Genomic DNA, 18793 nt, shown 5'->3' with positions numbered 1-18793 from the left:
ATTTTACAAAATTCAAAAGAAATGTATAGAAACTTAAAAAAATATATAAAGAAATATTTATTTCATTATTTTGGCAGACAGAAATAATTTTGACAAGTGACAGTAACATAAACAGGTTCCATCTTTTTAAACAGTGCATACAAGCATCTGGTTTCGGTTGTATTTTTTGGGCCAAATATTAAGTTGTATTTTTGAGGATCAATTACATTTTTGAACAACTGCAGTTTTCTCAGTCAATTCAAAATGTCAATAAACCTCAGACATGAATATTTCAGAAAGTAAAAGTGAGGTTGAGGCTTCTTATGAGAATACATGTGTGTGAACAATTATTGAGCAAATGTTAGTGTGGAGAATTATTATACGACTAGATGAAAAGCGTCCTATCTCGCTTTATTATTTTAGTTGCACAAGATAGAATAAAATATACGTATCAACATTTCTGACATAAAAAACACCAGTGAACAGTAAAGTCACCATTTTTTTCAATACCAATCACAAGCCTTCGATTTATAGTCTTGATCTGTTAGCGATTAACTATTTGTGTAGCAGCAACTATAGCTTCTGAGAGGTGTCTTATTAAATCTTCTGTTTAAGAAGAACCCACAGGTTCTCAATTGGGGCCACGTCAGGTGAGGAAGTCGGCCATGTCATTATTCTTTCATCTTTAATGCCTTCACTGGTTAGCCACACAGTGCAGTCCTTCGATGTATGTGATGGAATATTGTTCTGCGTTGTAATCGTGGTATTTTTGAAAGATGCAGACTTTTTCCTACACCACTGCTTGAAGAAAGTGTCTTCTAAAAACTGGCAGTAGGTTTATGAAGTTGACTTTGAGACCATCGGATATACGAAAAAGTCGCTCATCTTTAAGAATACCAGCCCACACCCCTTTATGTCTTAGTGATAGTCTTCCTTGCATTAGGTTGCAGTTCTGTAATGTGACAGCACTGAAGGAGAATGGGTTCCTGCTAGCTTCACATTTGATTCTTCTCAAAACTGTGACAGCTATTCTGTATTTTTTTTTTCTCAACACATTTCCTGCGACCCGGTTGACTGTTTGCAACAAAATATTTGATGATTCTTTGATCAGGCCCAATATCATTGTAATTCAAAGATTGCTTCATCCCTCAGAAAGATTTTTTTCCAATTTCTGACTTTTCAGTCAGTTGGGGTTCATTTTTGGACCATTTTGCCACAGGAATAAAAACTCTCCAATAATTATGCACACCTTGATATAGACTGTTGACTTCCTTTGGCCACACTTTCCTTCATTACACAAATATACACCACATCATCAGCTGAAATTTAATAAGCATTCAAATTTATTCAACTTGGAGTAGGAAAATATAAATAAAAATGATGATATGGTCAAAATGTGCACTTGCCCACAGCAAATACTGTTAGGTTAACATTGTTTGAAATTCTAAATATCACTTTGATGCAGCTGAAACAGTATCTCCTTCAGACAAACGTCTAAATGGGAAAACGATAACATTATGTAAGGTGAGAGCAGGATAACATTTTTAGCTGAAGTCACAAGTAGTATCACATATATACATCTTCCTTAATTAAAGCCATTGTAATGAGGAACTGCTCCCCAGGTTTGAGCACCACATGGGCCTGCTGTAACACGTGTTAATGTATATTGTACTTGTACAGTATATTTCCAAGACAGCAAAAACAATCGACTCCCAACACAATACACCAAGCCCTACATCCCAAGGTTGTTTTTGATCCTCAGTTGTTAACTAATGCTAATAATTAGCAAATTAGCCTCATTATTTCCAGGGCAGGAACCAATTTTAATTGAACAGATTTTTGTTTTAGAAAAGAAAAAGCGCCCTTTCCTCCATTTGACTGCATTGACGGGGAGCACAAAAGCCCTATTGTGTCTGTGGTGCTTCTAGAGGCAGTGTGAAGAGCCAGGAGTGTTTGCACGGTAAATCTGCATCCGTGTGTGTTCATATGCATGTGAGGGAGAGAAAGGGAAGGGAGCGAGTCTTAGCAGCAGGTTGTTTTGTTGTGGCCCCCACAGCCAGCAGATGTCTTGATGCTCCTGGGCATGGAGCACCTCTTCTCTGAGCTTCCTCTCCAATTGACTCATTTACCCACAAAGCAGACTGTTCGTTCCCTTCCCACATAATAGGCTAATTACTGTTTTAATGATTCCGTATAACCTTCTCTCCTCTGTAGTTCATTGTTTTCAGGCTGCTTTTGGATTTTTTTGTTATTCTAGGCAAGGAAATTGCTTCTATGTGAGTAACTGCGCTATAATCCTGGAATAAATAGGCCTATAAATAACCAAAAATTATATAAACTGTTAAAACCAGAGATTATAACCGCTGTAGGTTGCTACCATATAACATTGTTCATGTTTAATTATTCATTTACAATTCATAATTATTTGATGGAATTAACTGCTATGTTAGAAGACAAATTTCTGCATGATTTCTAATTTGTAAGCTATTTAATTACAGTCAAAAACTATCACAGTATTAAATTCCCCTGAAAGATTAAAAGACTGCTAAACTATTATCTCTCAAGGCAAGTTGTAGTTAAAAAAAATAATAATAACGATATTATAATGATTATTATTATCATGCAGCTATATTATGGAAGTCAAAATAGGTGGATATGACAGAATAAACAGAAGTCGTTCAATTCTGTAACCTGACTTTGTCTCCTCAGGTAGTCAGCTTTGTTTGGGCAGGCTTAAAAGTTCATCCAAGCTGTGGTGCGGGCCAAGCAAATGAACTCTGGTCTGCCTGAAACCGTATGTTGCTTGGTGCAGTTCACTTATTGTGGGAAAGCAACGGGAGTCTGTGCAGTCCATTGAGCTACTTCCACACCAAATTCGCTCATCCATGTCTTTATGGGTCTTGATTTGTGCAGTCATGTTGGAAAAGGAATGGGGCAACCCCAAACTGTTCCCACAAAGTTGGGAGCATACAGTTGTTCAGATGTCTTGGTATTCTGAAGCATTAAGAGTTGAAACTAAGGGACCGGGTTCACCTGAAAAAAAGCTAGACACCATAATCCCCTCTGCACCAAGGGGATGCAGAGGGGATGCAGGGAGATTCACTTAATCCCCTCTGCACCAAACTTTACACTTGAGACAGTGCAATCAGGTAGTGTCGTTCCCCTAGCAACTGACAAAACCCAGATTCATCAATTTCATTCCCAGGCAGAGAGCCATAATTCATCACTCCAGAAACCATGCCTCCACTGCTGTAGAGTCTAGTGAGCCCAGATTTTCAAAACTGCACAGACACTTTGCATTGCACATGATGATGTCAGGTTTGGATGCAGCTCTTCCTCCATGGAGACCCAATCCAAGAGGCTCTCTACTTACTGTTCTTCAACAGGCTACATGTAGTTTTGGAGGTGTGTAGCTATTGACTTGGCATAGAGTTTACTACTTCTGCAGACTATGCGCTTCAGCATATGCTGACCCCACTGTGTGATTTTACTTTACCAACCACTTTGTGGCTGAGTTGCTGTTATTATAATGCAACTAACAGCTGACTGTGGAATATTTAGTAGGGAAGAAATTTCATGAGTGGCATCCTATAGCGGTACCATTGTGGAAATCACTGAGCTCCTGAGAGTAACCCTAATGTTTAAAAGAAATGTGTAAAATAAAATAAATGTTAAACAATAAAAATGTGCAAAAGCAGTCTGCATGCCTAGGTGCTACATTTGATACACCCGCAGCCATGTAAGTGACTGGAACACAAGAATTCAATGATTTGGATTGGTGAGCTAACAGTTTATGCAATAGATTGCAGTTAGAAGTACCTTAAAGCAGCGTGTTTCAACCCTGGTCCACAAGGCACACTGTGCTGCATGTTTTAGATGTTTCCCTGGTTCAGCACACTTGATTTCAATTGATGGCTAATTAACAGCCTTTTACTGACCTGCAATCATCTGAATCAGGTGTGTTAAAGCAGGGAACTATATAAAACATACAGGGCAGTGGGCCTTGAGCAACAGTGTTGAAAAACAGTGCCTTACTTTAGCAAGACCAAGAAACTTAAAGACATACCGAATATTAGTGTTATGGGCAAAAAATTAATCATCTTCTGAAATTAAATATTTATGAATCCACCTAGATATAACCCTGAGGTTCAAAAAACATAAAAAAAATAAATTTGTAATTCAGTCAAATATAACATCTTTACTCTCAGACACATAACAAACAGCCTAACACTTGAAGCATCCTTGATGTTTTTCAATGCTATGGTTGTTTCCCACATCATTTATTGCATTTCTTCTTGGTCTCAGGCTAATGGGACTGCACTGAAATCACTCAGATCTCTTTATAACGAAGCCCTTAAGGTGTTAGACACGTCAAGGTAGAAAACACGTCATTATCACCATTGTAACATCCTTAGCGAATACAATTTGCTAGGTTTTAATTAGTTCAATACCTAAATTTACAAATGATTTTCAAAATTGTTAATAATATTGCTCCCCCTTCATTAAAAAAATGTATTCAACTGTGTTCCAATCAAACAACCTGGATAACTAGGTCCATATCTGTTGTCCAAAAAAGACGTTCTACATTTGCACAATCAGCTTTTTCATTTAAATCCATCAAACAATGGAATCAGCTCCCAGACAGTTTGAAGTTATGTGTAGATCTGCAAATATTTTCTCAAAACCTAAAAAAACACATTATTAATAATCAACTGTGTCAACATCAGTCCTAATGATGCGTATACCTTTTATTCCTTATTATCTACTGTTGATCTATTTGTACCTAGTACTGTTAGTATTTACAAATGTAGGCTAATTAACCTTTTTAGGTTATGTGTTTTGTACTGTATATGAACTGCGAAGTACCTATTTTAAATGAGTGGATAATTCCAAATTATCTACTGATGATCTATATGTACCTTGTATTTTTAGTATTTATCAATTTAGGCTACCTAACCTTTTTAGGTTATGTGTTTTGTAATTGTATATGAACTCCAAAGTACGTATTTTAAATGAGAGAATGGTAATTTTCTGTATTGTGAATTGTTTTATTGTGCACACTTGCCCAGGGACTGCAGATGGAAAGTAGCTTTAGCTAAGTCTGGCTCAAAGCATCTCTTCTCATTGTGAGATTAATGTTTTCCTACATAGTCCCTGATAAATAACTAATAAGCTAATAAACTAAACTATTAAAAAATACAGTCAGAGGCTTTGGGGACTTTTAATCCATATTTCAAGTAGAACCTGTTTCTGCTCTTCAAGAGATGATGAAGAGGACCAGTTCCAAAATAAACCATTGATCCAAAAGTTGGAGTCATCTCCCCATATAAAGGTGCAAAAGAGAATTTGATGACCCCCAGAAGTAATTTTGTCTGAACGCTGTTTCAATCCAATAATTAAATGTAACAAACATTTACAATAGAAGAAAAAAGTATGCGGCGTGTTCCTAAATCGCCAACAATCTGCCATCTATGTATGTATTTATGCACAATTGTAAACTCCAAGCAATGTAACTGATCACTGTCTCACATGGATGTAAATGGCAACATAACAGGAATTATCAGCTCCTGAATTGGCTAGTTGATATCAAATCTTAGAGCAGAATGCTTCAGTGCAATTTTGTCCGAAAGCAAATATTGAAGAAGATGTGTAATGACTTGTTGACTGCGAAAGACAAGCAGAAACAACCTTTATAGTCAAGTCAAAGTTTGTAGTGTTTTCAAGGGGAACAAGGCATCGCTGCCCAGCTGTTGCTCAATAAGCCATGGCCTCTGTCCATTAGGCCAAAGGAGTTAATAAGACATGAGACAGGCCAGACCCAAGTGAAAAATGAAGGTCATTGAGTCACCAAGCAGCCTGCATCCATCCACAACAGAACATTTCACACAGCCCACAGGTTTCTGAAGCCCAGCGTTCCGACACAAACTGTAATTTACACTAGCCCACTACAGTGGCTGACACACATAGGCTGAAATGATTAAGAAGACAAAACATCTCCCAAAAACTAACCCTTTTAGACGTAGGATGCCATTTGACTAACACTCAGCTTTTCCACTTGACCCATTATCTTTTAACAGGTTGACCCTAACCACAAAGACAGACATTCACAGTGTCATGGCTAGTGTAACATCCAGTCATGCTTTTGTTGTTCATAGAAAACCAACTAATCATCATTGCCCTCTCTCACTCACCATCATTCAAATGCCAAACCATTACACTGACAGAACTCTGGATCATTTCCTTGCCATCTTAGGTGTTCTCTTAATTGAGTTAGTGCAAAATAAAAACCTTGGATAAACAAAATTCATTTGCCTTCATCCTAATAAACCATCAGTGTGATGGCATAACTTCTGCAGAAACCCACATGCAATTTATTGCATGTATGATAAGATAATGATTTGCAATGGTGTGGCATTCTGGCTTTACTGTCATGCCAGTAAAGCCTGATGCAATAATGCACTCACACTCTGCCTGCAGTGAGTGATCTATATGTAACTGCAGTGCTAAACTATTAACAGTTTACTTATGAAGTCCTGTATAATAAGTAATTGCAAGTTCCTGCAATAATCTGAATGTTCCTGAGGCATACTACCTTGGTCTTAGCAGGTGCAGTGCCTACTCAGAAAGCAAGTATAGTGCAGACCATAGTGATTGTACTGTAGATTCATGGACTGATGATAGCATTTTCTGCTGGGGCTCCTCAGTGTAATGGACCAACAATAGATGGGTTTGTTTGTTCATGAGTGAGGAGGTCCATGCAGTTCCTGCAGGGACTTAACATTAATTCCATTGATTGAGTCGACCATCTGCCCGCCATTAACCCCAGAACCCTCCTTCTCTTTACAGGCTGGACAATTTGCTTAATATGGCCTATGGCGTAAAGAGGTAATTAAAAACTTCACCCAATGCCAGATGTCCATTTTGACTCAATGGTTTTTCAACTTCCTTTTTTCTTTTCTTTTTTTTTATTTAGTTTTCCTTGTGATTGTTGCAGTCATTTTAAGTTTGAATTTGTTCAAGGTCGAAGGCATTTTTATTTCTTAAATTTGTTTGATTTTTTTTTTTCTTTTGTCAGTTTGAATTGATTCCCTTCCAACTTCCTCAGGTGTAACAAACAAAAAACTGTCAGTCTTTGTTTTCAGTGGTGATGAATTCTCTTTCTTTTGATTATGACAAGTGCTGGTGTTGTTTGGATTGTTTTGGGTTGTTTCTGTGTACTGAACAGAATTTGTTCTCTGGTGTAAGACTTATAGGTATGTGCTTTCATTATTTTTCTTTTAATTCTAGGGGATTCAGGTTCTCCTACCTTCTCATTTTACAGTAGCTCTAAAAGATACTCCCTCTTCATTATAATCAGCTGCACATCTGCAGTGTGTAAGACTTGACAAAATTGCACAACTATCTGTTATATCTTAGCAGTTTCTATAGAAGTTAGGAAATGATACGTGAGATAAGGTTGGATGAACTTGGATCCCTGCTGGAAACAGGAAATGCTGTTTCACTGCAGACAACTCAAGCTTTGCACTGCGCCGCTCTTCTCAATTTCCTTCTTTTCGGCTCCCATCTTTCATTTTGCTGTCCTGCTACCAAAGGTGTTACATAACGCAGAGCAGCAGCTACTGTGGTGATAGATGTTTGATGTGCTGACAATGCCATGTTGCATGCTGCAAGCACAGGGGACAGAAGTCAGTTGGAAGGCTTCAGCAAAATGTTATATTGGTTTGCCTAAAAATGTCAAAATTGGAAGTGTTATTCAGTGAGTGTTAAGAGCTGGGATGGTTTAGGTTTAGCTTTAGGTTTAGGTTTAGCAGGGACCGAATAGATATCTGGTCAGCTACACTGTTGCTATGCAACCCCTGGTCTCTGTAACAGGTTCATGTTTTGTTCTGCTCAGATTGTTAAGTTTGCATACATGTTTTCACACATGCTCATGTAGGCACACTCCACATCCTGACAACAGCGCCCTTTGGCAATTTCCAAAGTGTCACTGACATCAAGCTCCTTAGCCGGTGTTAAATGTTTCACTTCAAGCAGAGGTTGCAGAGGAGAATGCAGAGGTTTTCTAGATTTAACATGCTTGACTTAGGAGAACATAAAAGCAATCAAACCAGAAGTGAATCTTCCTAAATTAAAAGAAGTTGATTTATTTCAGTGATTCAATTTAAAAGGTAAAACTCCTAGATAGTTCTTTATACACATAGTAATATAATTAAATTACTTATTTTTATTAAATTTTATGATTATGGCTTATGCTAATGAAAACAAAAATTATGTTTTACCCCCAGATTCCACATCCTCCGTTAGCGCTCCATTCCGCTCACGTCCGTTTACGTCGAACCAACACAGCAACTCCATCGTTATGTTAATTGATGAGAGCGGTTCCACATTACTACTCCAAATGTCACCATCAATGGACCCGTTCTCCGTGGTATTACATCAAATTAGGAACAAGTCCATATTTCTGTTTCATTCCGTCTTGCTCCCGTCGGATCAAGTACCATATTTTCAATTGTAGCAAACAGGAAAAAGATATTTTGGTGGTACCTGGAAAAACACAATGTCTAATTATATACAGTGTCTTGAGAAAGTATTCGGCCCCCTTGAACTGGTCAACCTCTTGCCACATTTCAGGCTTCAAACATAAAGATATAAAATTTAAATGTTTTGTGAAGAATCAACAACAGTGGGACACAATCGTGAAGTGGAATGAAATTTATTGGATGTGTCAAACTTTTTTAACAAATAAAAAACTGAAAAGTGGGGCGTGTAATATTATTCAGCCCCTTTACTTTCAGTGCAGCAAACTCACTCCAGAAGTTCAGTGAGGATCTCTGAATGATCCAATGTTGTCCCAAATGACTGATGATGATAAATAGAATCCACCTGTGTGTAATCAAGTCTCCGTATAAATGCACCTGCTCTGTGATGGCCTCAAGGTTCTGTTCAAAGCACAGAGAACATCATGAAGACCAAGGAACACACCAGGCAGGTCCAAGATACTGTTGTGGAGAAGTTTAAAGCTGGATTTGGATACAAAAAGATTTACCAAGCTTTAAACATCCCAAGGAGCACTGTGCAAGCAATCATATTGAAATGGAAGGAGTATCAGACCTCTACAAATCTACCAAAACCCGGCCGTCCCTCTAAACTTTCATCTCGAACAAGGAGAAGACTGATCAGAGATGCAGCCAAGAGGCCCATGATCACTCTGGATGAACTGCAGAGATCTACAGCTGAGGTGGGAGAGTCTGTCCATAGGACAACAGTCAGTCGTACACTGCAGACATCTGGCCTTTATGGAAGAGTGGCAAGAAGAAAGCCATTTCTCAAAGATATCCATAAAAAGTCTCGTTTAAAGTTTGTCACAAGCCACCTGGGAGACACACCAAACATGTGGAAGAAGGTGCTCTGGTCAGATGAAACCAAAATCAAACTGTTTGGCCCCAATGCAAAACGATATGTTTGGTGTAAAAGCAACACAGCTCATCACCCTGAACACACCATCCCCACTGTCAAACATGGTGGTGGCAGCATCATGGTTTGGGCCTGCTTTTCATCAGCAGGGACAGGGAAGATGATCAAAACTGATGGGAAGATGGATGGGGCCAAATACAGGACCACTCTGGAAGAAAACCTGTTGGAGTCTGCAAGAGACCTGAGACTGGGACGGAGATTTATCTTCCAACAAGACAATGATCTAAAACATAAAGCCAAATCTACAATGGAATGGTTCACAAATAAACGTATCCAGGGGTTGGAATGGCCAAGTCAAAGTCCAGACCTGAATCCAATCGAGAATTTGTGGAAAGAGCTGAAGACTGCTGTTCATGAACGCTCTCCATCCAACCTCACTGAGCTCCAGCTGTTTTGCAAGGAAGAATGGGCAAGAATTTCAGTCTCTCGATGTGCAAAACTGATAGAGACAAACCCCAAGCGACTTGCAGCTGTAATTGTAGCAAAGGGTGGTGCTACAAAGTATTAACGCAAGGGGGCAGAATAATATTGCACGCCCCACTTTTCAGTTTTTTATTTGTTAAACAAGTTTGACACATCCAATAAATTTCATTCCACTTCATGATTGTGTCCCACTTGTTGTTGATTCTTCACAAAAAATTTTAATTTTATATATTTATGTTTGAAGCCTGAAATGTGGCAAGAGGTTGAAAAGTTCAAAGGGGCCGAATACTTTCGCAAGGCACTGTATATATAGATCAATATGTTCATTTTATGTATATATTATGCTTTATTCTGAAAGGCTTAAGTTGCGTAACTCGTACTGCTGGTGCATGCTCTCTTCGGGCTCCAAGGAACTTGGAGCTTGACACAGTTACCGCGGATGTAGTAGACGTTGCATTTCACGGACTGACGGAGGCGGTCTGTAACGGAACGGGTACGTACTGGAGCGGAGGATGTGGAATCTGGGGGTTAGAAAAATAGAATATTGCAAAGACCAATGAAAATGATTTTTTAAAAAGAAATGTTATGTTATGGCGCTGTTCTTGCCTAGACGTTCAAGATAAGACTGATGACTTGACTGTCGTGCAGCAGAAGTTTTTGCAAAAGAAGCTATCTGTTCACAGAGTGCTGTAACCAAGCATATTAATAGAAAGTTGAGTGGAAGGAAAAAGTGTGGTAGAAAAAGGTACAAAACTCAAAAGTTCCAATACCTGCTTTAATGACCATGGTATCACTGTGCCTGATTTGTCACCAAAGTGACCTGACCTAAGCCCTACAGAGTATCCATGGAGTATTGCCAAGATGGGAGAAACCAGAGGCAACAATGTAGATGAGCTGGAGGCTACTATTAAAGCAACCAGGGGTCCCTTAGCAGCACCACAGGCTGTTCAGCTCCATGGCATGCTTCATTAATACAATAATTCAAAAAGGAGCCTCAACCCAGTATTGAGTGTGTATACTATAGATGAACATACTTTTTATTGGGCTGACATTTTGGTATTAAATCTTTTTTAAATCCTGTATAAAATATTTTTTTGAGAAACGGAATTTTGGGTATAAATATGGTTTGTGAACATTGACAGAATTAAATACTTGAAATTTACCACTCTGTGTGAGAAATCCATAACAACTGCATTTCACTTTTTGATTTGAATTACTGAAGTTAATCAACTTTTTAAATTATGTTTAATTTATCATGGCCAGAGGCAGACTCTGCATGAGTCATGCAGGAAGGTCGCAGTGATTGCCGACCATATATAGACACAGGAGAGAGAAGGCTTGAGGGACCAAGTGGCATGCAGTACTATCGATCAGTGCCATGAGCTCTGAAATAGAAGAGAGAATACCCTGTAGGAGGGGGTGGAATACACTTTGTACCTTAATGTCACTGGGCTGTAAAGTGCTTCCGTTTTCCATTTAGTTTGCTCCCCATTTTCCCCCTCCTTTTTTCTATGAGAAGGCTGCCTTCTCTCAGACAGCTGCAGTAAAGCAGAAATCTCAATTAAAGTACTCCTAATAATGCCTATAGTAGTTTCTTGTAGGGAGCTAGAATAAGAAATGAACCTTTTTATTTCATTTACCTTTTATTTAAAAGTGGCGAGATTTCTTTTCTTCATCCCCCTTTTCCTTTTAGCGGAACGGCAATTAAGTGAAGTCAACTGAGGAATCAAATCTCTTGCATCACAAGAAAAAGGGGAAGATTATGAGACGAATGAGAACAAATTTAGCAGGCTGGTGCATGATCTTTGATGAATTTCTAGCAATGGTTTATTTCAACAACTTCCTGCAATTTGGGCACAGAAAGAAGCCACTTGAGGACACAAAGAGAGAACGCTCATCTGCATCTCCTTCAGCATAAGTACAGCTTAGCACAGAAAGCACTGCCGTCAGTCCTGACAGGGCAACTGTAAATCAGTTTTGAACGGCTTTAGTGACAGCTCTACTCACGCTACAAACCTGTACATTATACTTTACGATACATGGCCTATACAGTATGTTCTTATTTATCTGATTTGGTGGGATCTGGTTTTGAGATTAGTGTGTATGCATTTCACTGGGGAATTGGCTTTAGAGAAAAACATAGCATCCAGTATTGCATCTAAGCTATGAAAGTTTGAGGAGCAAAAAAATAAGATTAATGCCAGTTTATTGCGATTTTAAAGGGGAAGTTCAGAGTTTTTGTAGCAGTGTGCTGTTAAGGAAGCCCTCAATATTTCTTAGAAGGCTTAGAGAGCTTCTTAATATTTCTCTAAAAGAGTTAACTCTTTTGGCATCTTCATTTAGTACAAATCCAGATTAGCAGATTCTGGAGATCGTAACGGCTAGTCTGAAAGGGACCAGAAAGTGGATTTCTACCACCTTAAAACTATTAGTCTCAAAAACATCATAGTGCTTTCTTCAAGCACTATTTTATGAACTTGTCATCGTGTTTACATTCTGTCATTAACAAAGAAGCCAATACAATTTACAAATGAAACGTACATTTAAGCCCAAAATGATTCAAGATTAGGGTGATGGCAAATAGGCCTTCCAACCTCAAAGACTTTGAGCTCATCGCCAATGATAAATCATCCAAATACCAATAGAAACATACAAAAATATAGTCAGCAATTAAAAGAAAGGTTTAATTCTTGTAATGTCGATAAAGACTTTTCCAATGAATATTAAGAAAGGTATACATAAACTTTGATATACTTTTTTTATTAAAATGTTCAAATACCCTTTCTTTTTTTTCAAATCTAACTCTCTTTTTTTAAATTGTATTGTTTTCTGAGATATACCTGCCTACTGATTGGCTGAATATAAATAATCTTGAATCTAAATCTGCCAGGGGTATGAATAGATTTGGGCATAGCTGTAGGTAGGAGGATGTGCACCATCAATGATATTCCTATATAGAAAGTACTGGGAACAGAACATTTAAAGCATTTAGAGTAACCGGCTTAAAGAAAAGTAAAGTGGTATAAAAAAAGGGGGGGGGGGGGGGGGGGGGGGGGGGGGGGGGGGGCCTTACTTTTCAATCAGGCAGTTACTCAGAAAATACTCCACACAGGAAGATCATCTGTGGCAGTCTGCCTTTTCCCTCCATCCATCTCCAGCGTAACTAACTACTGGCTTCTTTGTAAATAAAAGCCCCTGTTAAAATGTGTTTGCATGAAATGCTATGACATTTTTGAGATTGAACATTTTTGAAATATTAGAGGTACACTTTAATCTTGGCCTTTCCCACACTAGCTGTTAACTTAAGCTTTTAAGACCTACTAACCGTAATGTACAATTTGGGGTCTTTTTGTCCAAACCATTACTTTGAGTATAATTGAAAAGTTTATTTATTAAACTAATTCAAATTCACTACAAACACAGTGATATATTCCAAGTATTTCAGTTTTTCTGAATTGTCGCTGGTTAAAAAGAGGTTTGAAATGTATCACTGTGTGCAATGAATATATATATATATATTTGTGTGTGTGAGTGTATATAATCACTTTTTAAATTGAAATACTGAAGTAAACTTTCCAATTGTAATCTATTAAATATAGAGAGTTTACTTCTGCCTAAATCCTTTTTAACAGAACCTCACTTCAAAAAGTCTGAACTATCTTTTATTGCAGATTATTTCTTTATGTCATAATTTCTTCTGTTAACACTTACCTTCAAATGGTCTTTCCCACCACTCTGCCTCCTCTCTTAGGTTTTCTCCTATCACCATTGATAGCATGACCAGCCTGGTGGGCATGAACATCCCCGGGCACACGGGCACTGGTTGGTGCATCTTTGTGTACAACCTGTCCCCGGACTCGGACGAGAGCGTGCTCTGGCAGTTGTTTGGGCCGTTTGGCGCAGTCAACAACGTCAAGGTGATCCGTGACTTCAACACCAACAAGTGCAAAGGCTTTGGCTTCGTCACCATGACGAATTACGACGAGGCGGCCATGGCCATCGCCAGCCTCAACGGCTACAGGTTGGGTGACCGCGTCTTGCAAGTCTCCTTCAAGACTAACAAGACACACAAGTCCTGAACTCTCGACAGGTAGAAGCAGATGTCCCACGCCTCTGTCTGCTCCAAATTTGCCCCCCCGCCGATCCTCCCCGACGTCCACTCGTCCCTTAGGTCCCTTCAACCACCACCACCATCTTACTACAGCCATCCAACACAGCAGAATCAAACTCCGGAACAGAAAGCAGCCCACAAACCATCTAACAAATTGAACTATAAATGGCTTATATTATAACTTTGGACCTATAAGCCAATGTTGCCTGAGTATTACAAAAATTAAACGATGAAAATGTTGACAAGTTTTTTCGAAGCTCCTGTGATAATGCAGGCTTCTCCTTATTGTATATTCTTTTTGTTTGTTGTGGTTGTTGGATATTTTTTCTCTTCTGTGTAAAGAGTAGCAAATCCCCAGATTTCAGAGAAGAGAACGTCCTTTTTAAGACCGGAGCCTTTTCTCTGTCTTTGATTCAGGATTTAGTTTTCTTTTGTAAATCCGGATTCACTGTCGTTAGTATTATACACCTCCCTTATCAGTGAAAGGGAGGGGGCTCTTTTTTAAATTGGTGAAACCATTCATTCATTTGTAGCGTGTATTTAAAAACGTCCCCTTATTGATTATAGATGGGATTCTATGATCCCTGTAACTCAGATGTAGAAAAAACAATTTCTAACATTGTTTTTGTTTTGTATCGCAAACAAAACATAATGTCTTTCCTCACTGGGATTCAGGGAGATGGGGTGAGGGAGGGGATGGGTTAGCTTTCCTGATGACATGTTCAGTAATTTAAGATAATAAAAAAAAAAATAACACTGTTGCCAAAGAGAAGATCTCTTTGCTTGGAAAAAATGAGTTTAGAAAAAGATGAAAATAAATAGAAAGAAGATCTATTTTTATAAATGATAATTAAAATAATAATTATTGAAGAATTTTTACAAGAATCTGGATTTGAAAAAAAAAAGAGAAAAATATTTTGACTGGCTAACTGGGGGGGGCCGGGGCGGGCGGCAGGGGGCACCACCTTGTCTTGTCGTTCTGCCGTTGTACTTTATAGGATCACAGGTTGTTGTTTTTCGGTGAAGCCAAGTCGGTCGGGATTTTGTAGAAAGGAAGATTTTGTGAAAAAGAGGATGCAAACCGAGGCAGGTGATTTTGGTAATTTTTTCACATGTGTACTAGTGCATAATTATTCAACAGCGATACCCAAAAGGGATGGGAAAGGGGTCTTTCCAAGGCCTAAAAAAACCTTATAGTCCAGAGCCCAAAGCAAGAAGACCCTTTTGTCATTTGTTTTCTTGTTTTGCGTCACAAGTCAATATGAGATATCGGTACATAGATATATACACATCTATCCATTTAAAGAGCGTACTATACATTATCTATATCATTTTCTTTGCTCTGCGTTTGTGAACTTAACATTTGAAGAGAACTTCCTTTTAGCGATCAACCGTAGGTGCTATACTACATTGTTCACATATCTTAAATATCCAACTTTGTTGTTCTATGTGTTGTTTAAAGAAAAAAATACTTTGATGTTGGCATTGAATTGAGCTGCTGTTCTTTGTTTAATATTTGTTTAATGTCGGCCCACAAATCTGGTGAGACCATTTCTATGCGGAAATTAAAGTAACTTGGGGCCTTGTAAGAATCACTGAACAAATTTGTACATTTTTTTTATGTTTGTTTTGTTTGGCTTGCAGACTTTTAGGTTTCTCGCTGAGCTTGATACGTTTGTCAAAACTTAATGATGATTAGCTAGTTCTGTTAGTCTAGATATTTTCCTTAAAAAGGATCTATGACAACTGTGTCTTTATTTGCTGTGTACAAATAGATGATATATATAAATATATATATAGTCTACATTTGTTTTACAATATCTACTGTACTTATCTGAGTTGTCACTGTTCTTTCGTTTGAGCTTGTCTTTTTCATATGACAGTTTATTATGAAGTGGTGGTTCAGTTATTTAGAAAACAATCGTGAGGAAACTGTTCAATTGTTGTCATGTTGCTTGTGGAGAAAAAAAAAATTGGATTAACTTTTAAGTTAACTACTGCGGCAAAAGAAACCGAACAAAATCGTAAAGAATATAAGTGTATTTGTTTATTTACTTATCTATTTTTAAACTATTTATTTGTCCTATTTATTTGTATTTATTCTATATTTATTAACTGCTTAATTTATCTGTGTATTTATGTATTTATTTGTTTCATTGTCTGTGTATTTGCGTGGTTCTGGTACAGGGAGGGGGGCGTTTCTGAGCAAAAGGGAACAAAGCGACTAGTGGAGAGGCTCTTCCAGTAGTCCACTGCACTGAGAGAACTTTAAGTACATTTGTGCTTTGTACCAATATATCAAAATTACAATATAAAAAAACCTAAAAGTCAAGAAAACTGAAAAAAATGTCTGGAGGGTTGGGGGACGCTCTTCCCTTATTACTAGAAACAGTTACTCGCTATGCATAACCTAGTTAATAGTTAAATTTGCTATTGCTTTTTTCCTTGTCTTGTTAAAAATGAAATCTCTAGATCTTTTTCAATACAGTTTAGTCTTATTAGAATGTTATAAACAGTTGTTCTGGTTCAATATAACCTGTGATAAGTTTGTGTAGTTCTAAAAAAGCCACTCCGTCCACACCCTCCCTCCACTTACTACCGCTTTGTGATGAAACCTTATGCAAAAATGTGGGTCTGAAAGCATAGTTTTCAGTTTTCAGTAAAAAAAAGAACAAAAAAAAAACATTTTTATTCAAACTACAGCTCTTAGAGGCTTGGGTAGATTTACATTTTTTCAAATTGTTATTTGAGGGTCATTCATTGCACTGGACTAAACAGATCACACAAGAGTCAAAACTTATTTTTAAGAATATTCATCATGTTTTCAAATGACACCAACAAATCTTTTAAAAAGTTGTTACCATTGCACACAAACTGCTATTTGCAGCAGTTGTTGCTATATTTGAGAAATACTCTGGAGGTTGAAAACGGGATTGTGCTGAGTCTATATTTTATATACTCTAATATGATATATATTATATATTTTGAAAGGTAAAAGGTAAGGGAATGGTTCCAGAAGTATAAATATAAGGAATTGGATTTTTTTTTCTGTTTGTTGTTGAGGCTTGAAAACATGAAGGAAGTGTGTCGGGGAGCATTTGAAACGTTCACACGCGTAGCTACATCCTTCTCTCCCATCTGGAGAAACCGGGTCATCTCGATATCATCATCCCCATTTTCCGATCACGTCTAAACAGCAACAGACCAACCAGATCCCTTCATGCTCCCCTCCGCCGTCGGGGGCCTGAATTATGCAACGACCCCAGTAGAATGTTCTGATGTGTGGATTTCGTACTCAGTGTGACTTTTTCAACTCTTAGGATGCGTGCTTGTGTTGCTGCCTAAAACCCACGGTGTGCACGTTTGTGTGGGGGCACATCTGTGCACGTTTGTACACGTGTTCCTTTACGTCGAAGTGAGAGTGTTTGCCTGCATACTGGAGTAGATTTTTGTGTGAAGTGGAAACCCTTTAAATGTATTCGTTCAGTGCACACCCTTGAATGCGTGTGTGCGAGTATGTGATGGAGATGTCAAAGGGTGATTGTTTAGAGTGTGTGTGTGTTTGAAACATGGGGCTGCGTCACCTCGCTCTATACCCGACCCCTATGGCTCACACCATCCCCCCGTAGCGCCTTATAGTGGCAGCCTGCCAATAGGAACAACGCAGCCAGTAGTGGAGGAGGGAAGGTGAACAGAGGAACTAGGCTCTTGTCAGTTTTCATTTTCCTCCTGAGACGTGTTTATTTACTATCTGAAAAATCTATAAACAAAATCTTTAAAGACAAAAAAGATGAAAAAATGTTCACAGGGCCCCATGACTGTGGCTCTCTCTACTCTCTCCTGCTTATGTTATTACTTAACACTTATCAATGATGATTATTATGATTATTATTGCTATTATTCTTAGTATTCTTATTATTAATCCAATTACTGCGATGAATGACTTCATGTTATCCTTGCTAGTTTAGGTCATTTCTGAAACTGGAAACAAAATAAAAATCTTGCTGTAAATGTTTGTTTTTTCTTTTTCATAAAACTGTTGTGTTTAAATTATTTGTACTTTTGAATGTTGGGACAATAAAATGAGGTGTTAAAAACTGGGAGGTTGCTTGTCATTCAGAATTAAAATACTTCAACCTTTACATAATGGAAACTAAATTCACATTAGGGCTGCACAAAACCTTAAGAAAACAGGAAATTGTGATAATTTTGTTAAATATTGCAATAACCATTTTGGTTGTGATTAACCCACATGTTTCCTCTTTTTCCTTATTGTTTCTCATCATCATGTTGTCCTCATCACTCTGTGTGAGCTTTTGCATTTTATTCTCTAAGATCTAGACCAAGTCTGGCAATCAAGGGCAGTGAAAATCTCTGCACCTGGCTAAATATATAAGTATTCAGAATCTGCATGCATGGCCCTCAAAATAAAAATTATGCAACAAATATTGCATCCATGCAGTCTGCTGTCATTATGATATTGCATGAATATTGTGTGTTCTAATTTACATTGTTGCACGAGAACTGTGAATTCTTTGCTTATGATCATTTCTTATCCTAGTTTAACTAAAAGATGAAAATCAGTTTGAAGAAACATTCTTCTAAGAATTTGTAAGGAGAAGAGCCCATATAATGATGCACACACTTCCAGCGAGAGGTTTACATACATTCATCCTTGGCATGTATTTTTCAATTTTGAGATTGGAATGATCACAACCTATAATTTTTGTCTAAGGCTGTTTAAGAATAATAATTGGGTGCAAAAGCTTGAAATTATCGTTAATTTTCTGTAATCCATACAAGCCA

At 37.9% G+C, this 18793-nt stretch overlaps 1 protein-coding gene across 1 annotated transcript in view; it reads left to right on the top strand.

Moving 5' to 3' along the window:
• The window catches only part of elavl4 (ELAV like neuron-specific RNA binding protein 4), a 117735-nt gene extending 99647 nt beyond the window's left edge, over positions 1 to 18088 (top strand). Inside the window, exons 8-9 of the mRNA XM_047374829.1 lie at positions 6826 to 6864; positions 13628 to 18088. Of these exons, the coding sequence (XP_047230785.1) occupies positions 6826 to 6864; positions 13628 to 13955 (367 nt within the window). The 3' untranslated portion in view covers positions 13956 to 18088. The remainder of the gene's footprint in view (positions 1 to 6825; positions 6865 to 13627) is intronic.
• The last annotated feature ends 705 nt before the right edge of the window (positions 18089 to 18793 follow it).

The sequence above is a fragment of the Girardinichthys multiradiatus genome, chromosome 9, assembly GCF_021462225.1.
Source record: "Girardinichthys multiradiatus isolate DD_20200921_A chromosome 9, DD_fGirMul_XY1, whole genome shotgun sequence".
NCBI lineage: Eukaryota > Metazoa > Chordata > Actinopteri > Cyprinodontiformes > Goodeidae > Girardinichthys > Girardinichthys multiradiatus.
The sequence above is the reverse complement of the archived record's forward strand: the minus strand, read 5'-3'. Positions and strand labels throughout refer to the sequence as shown.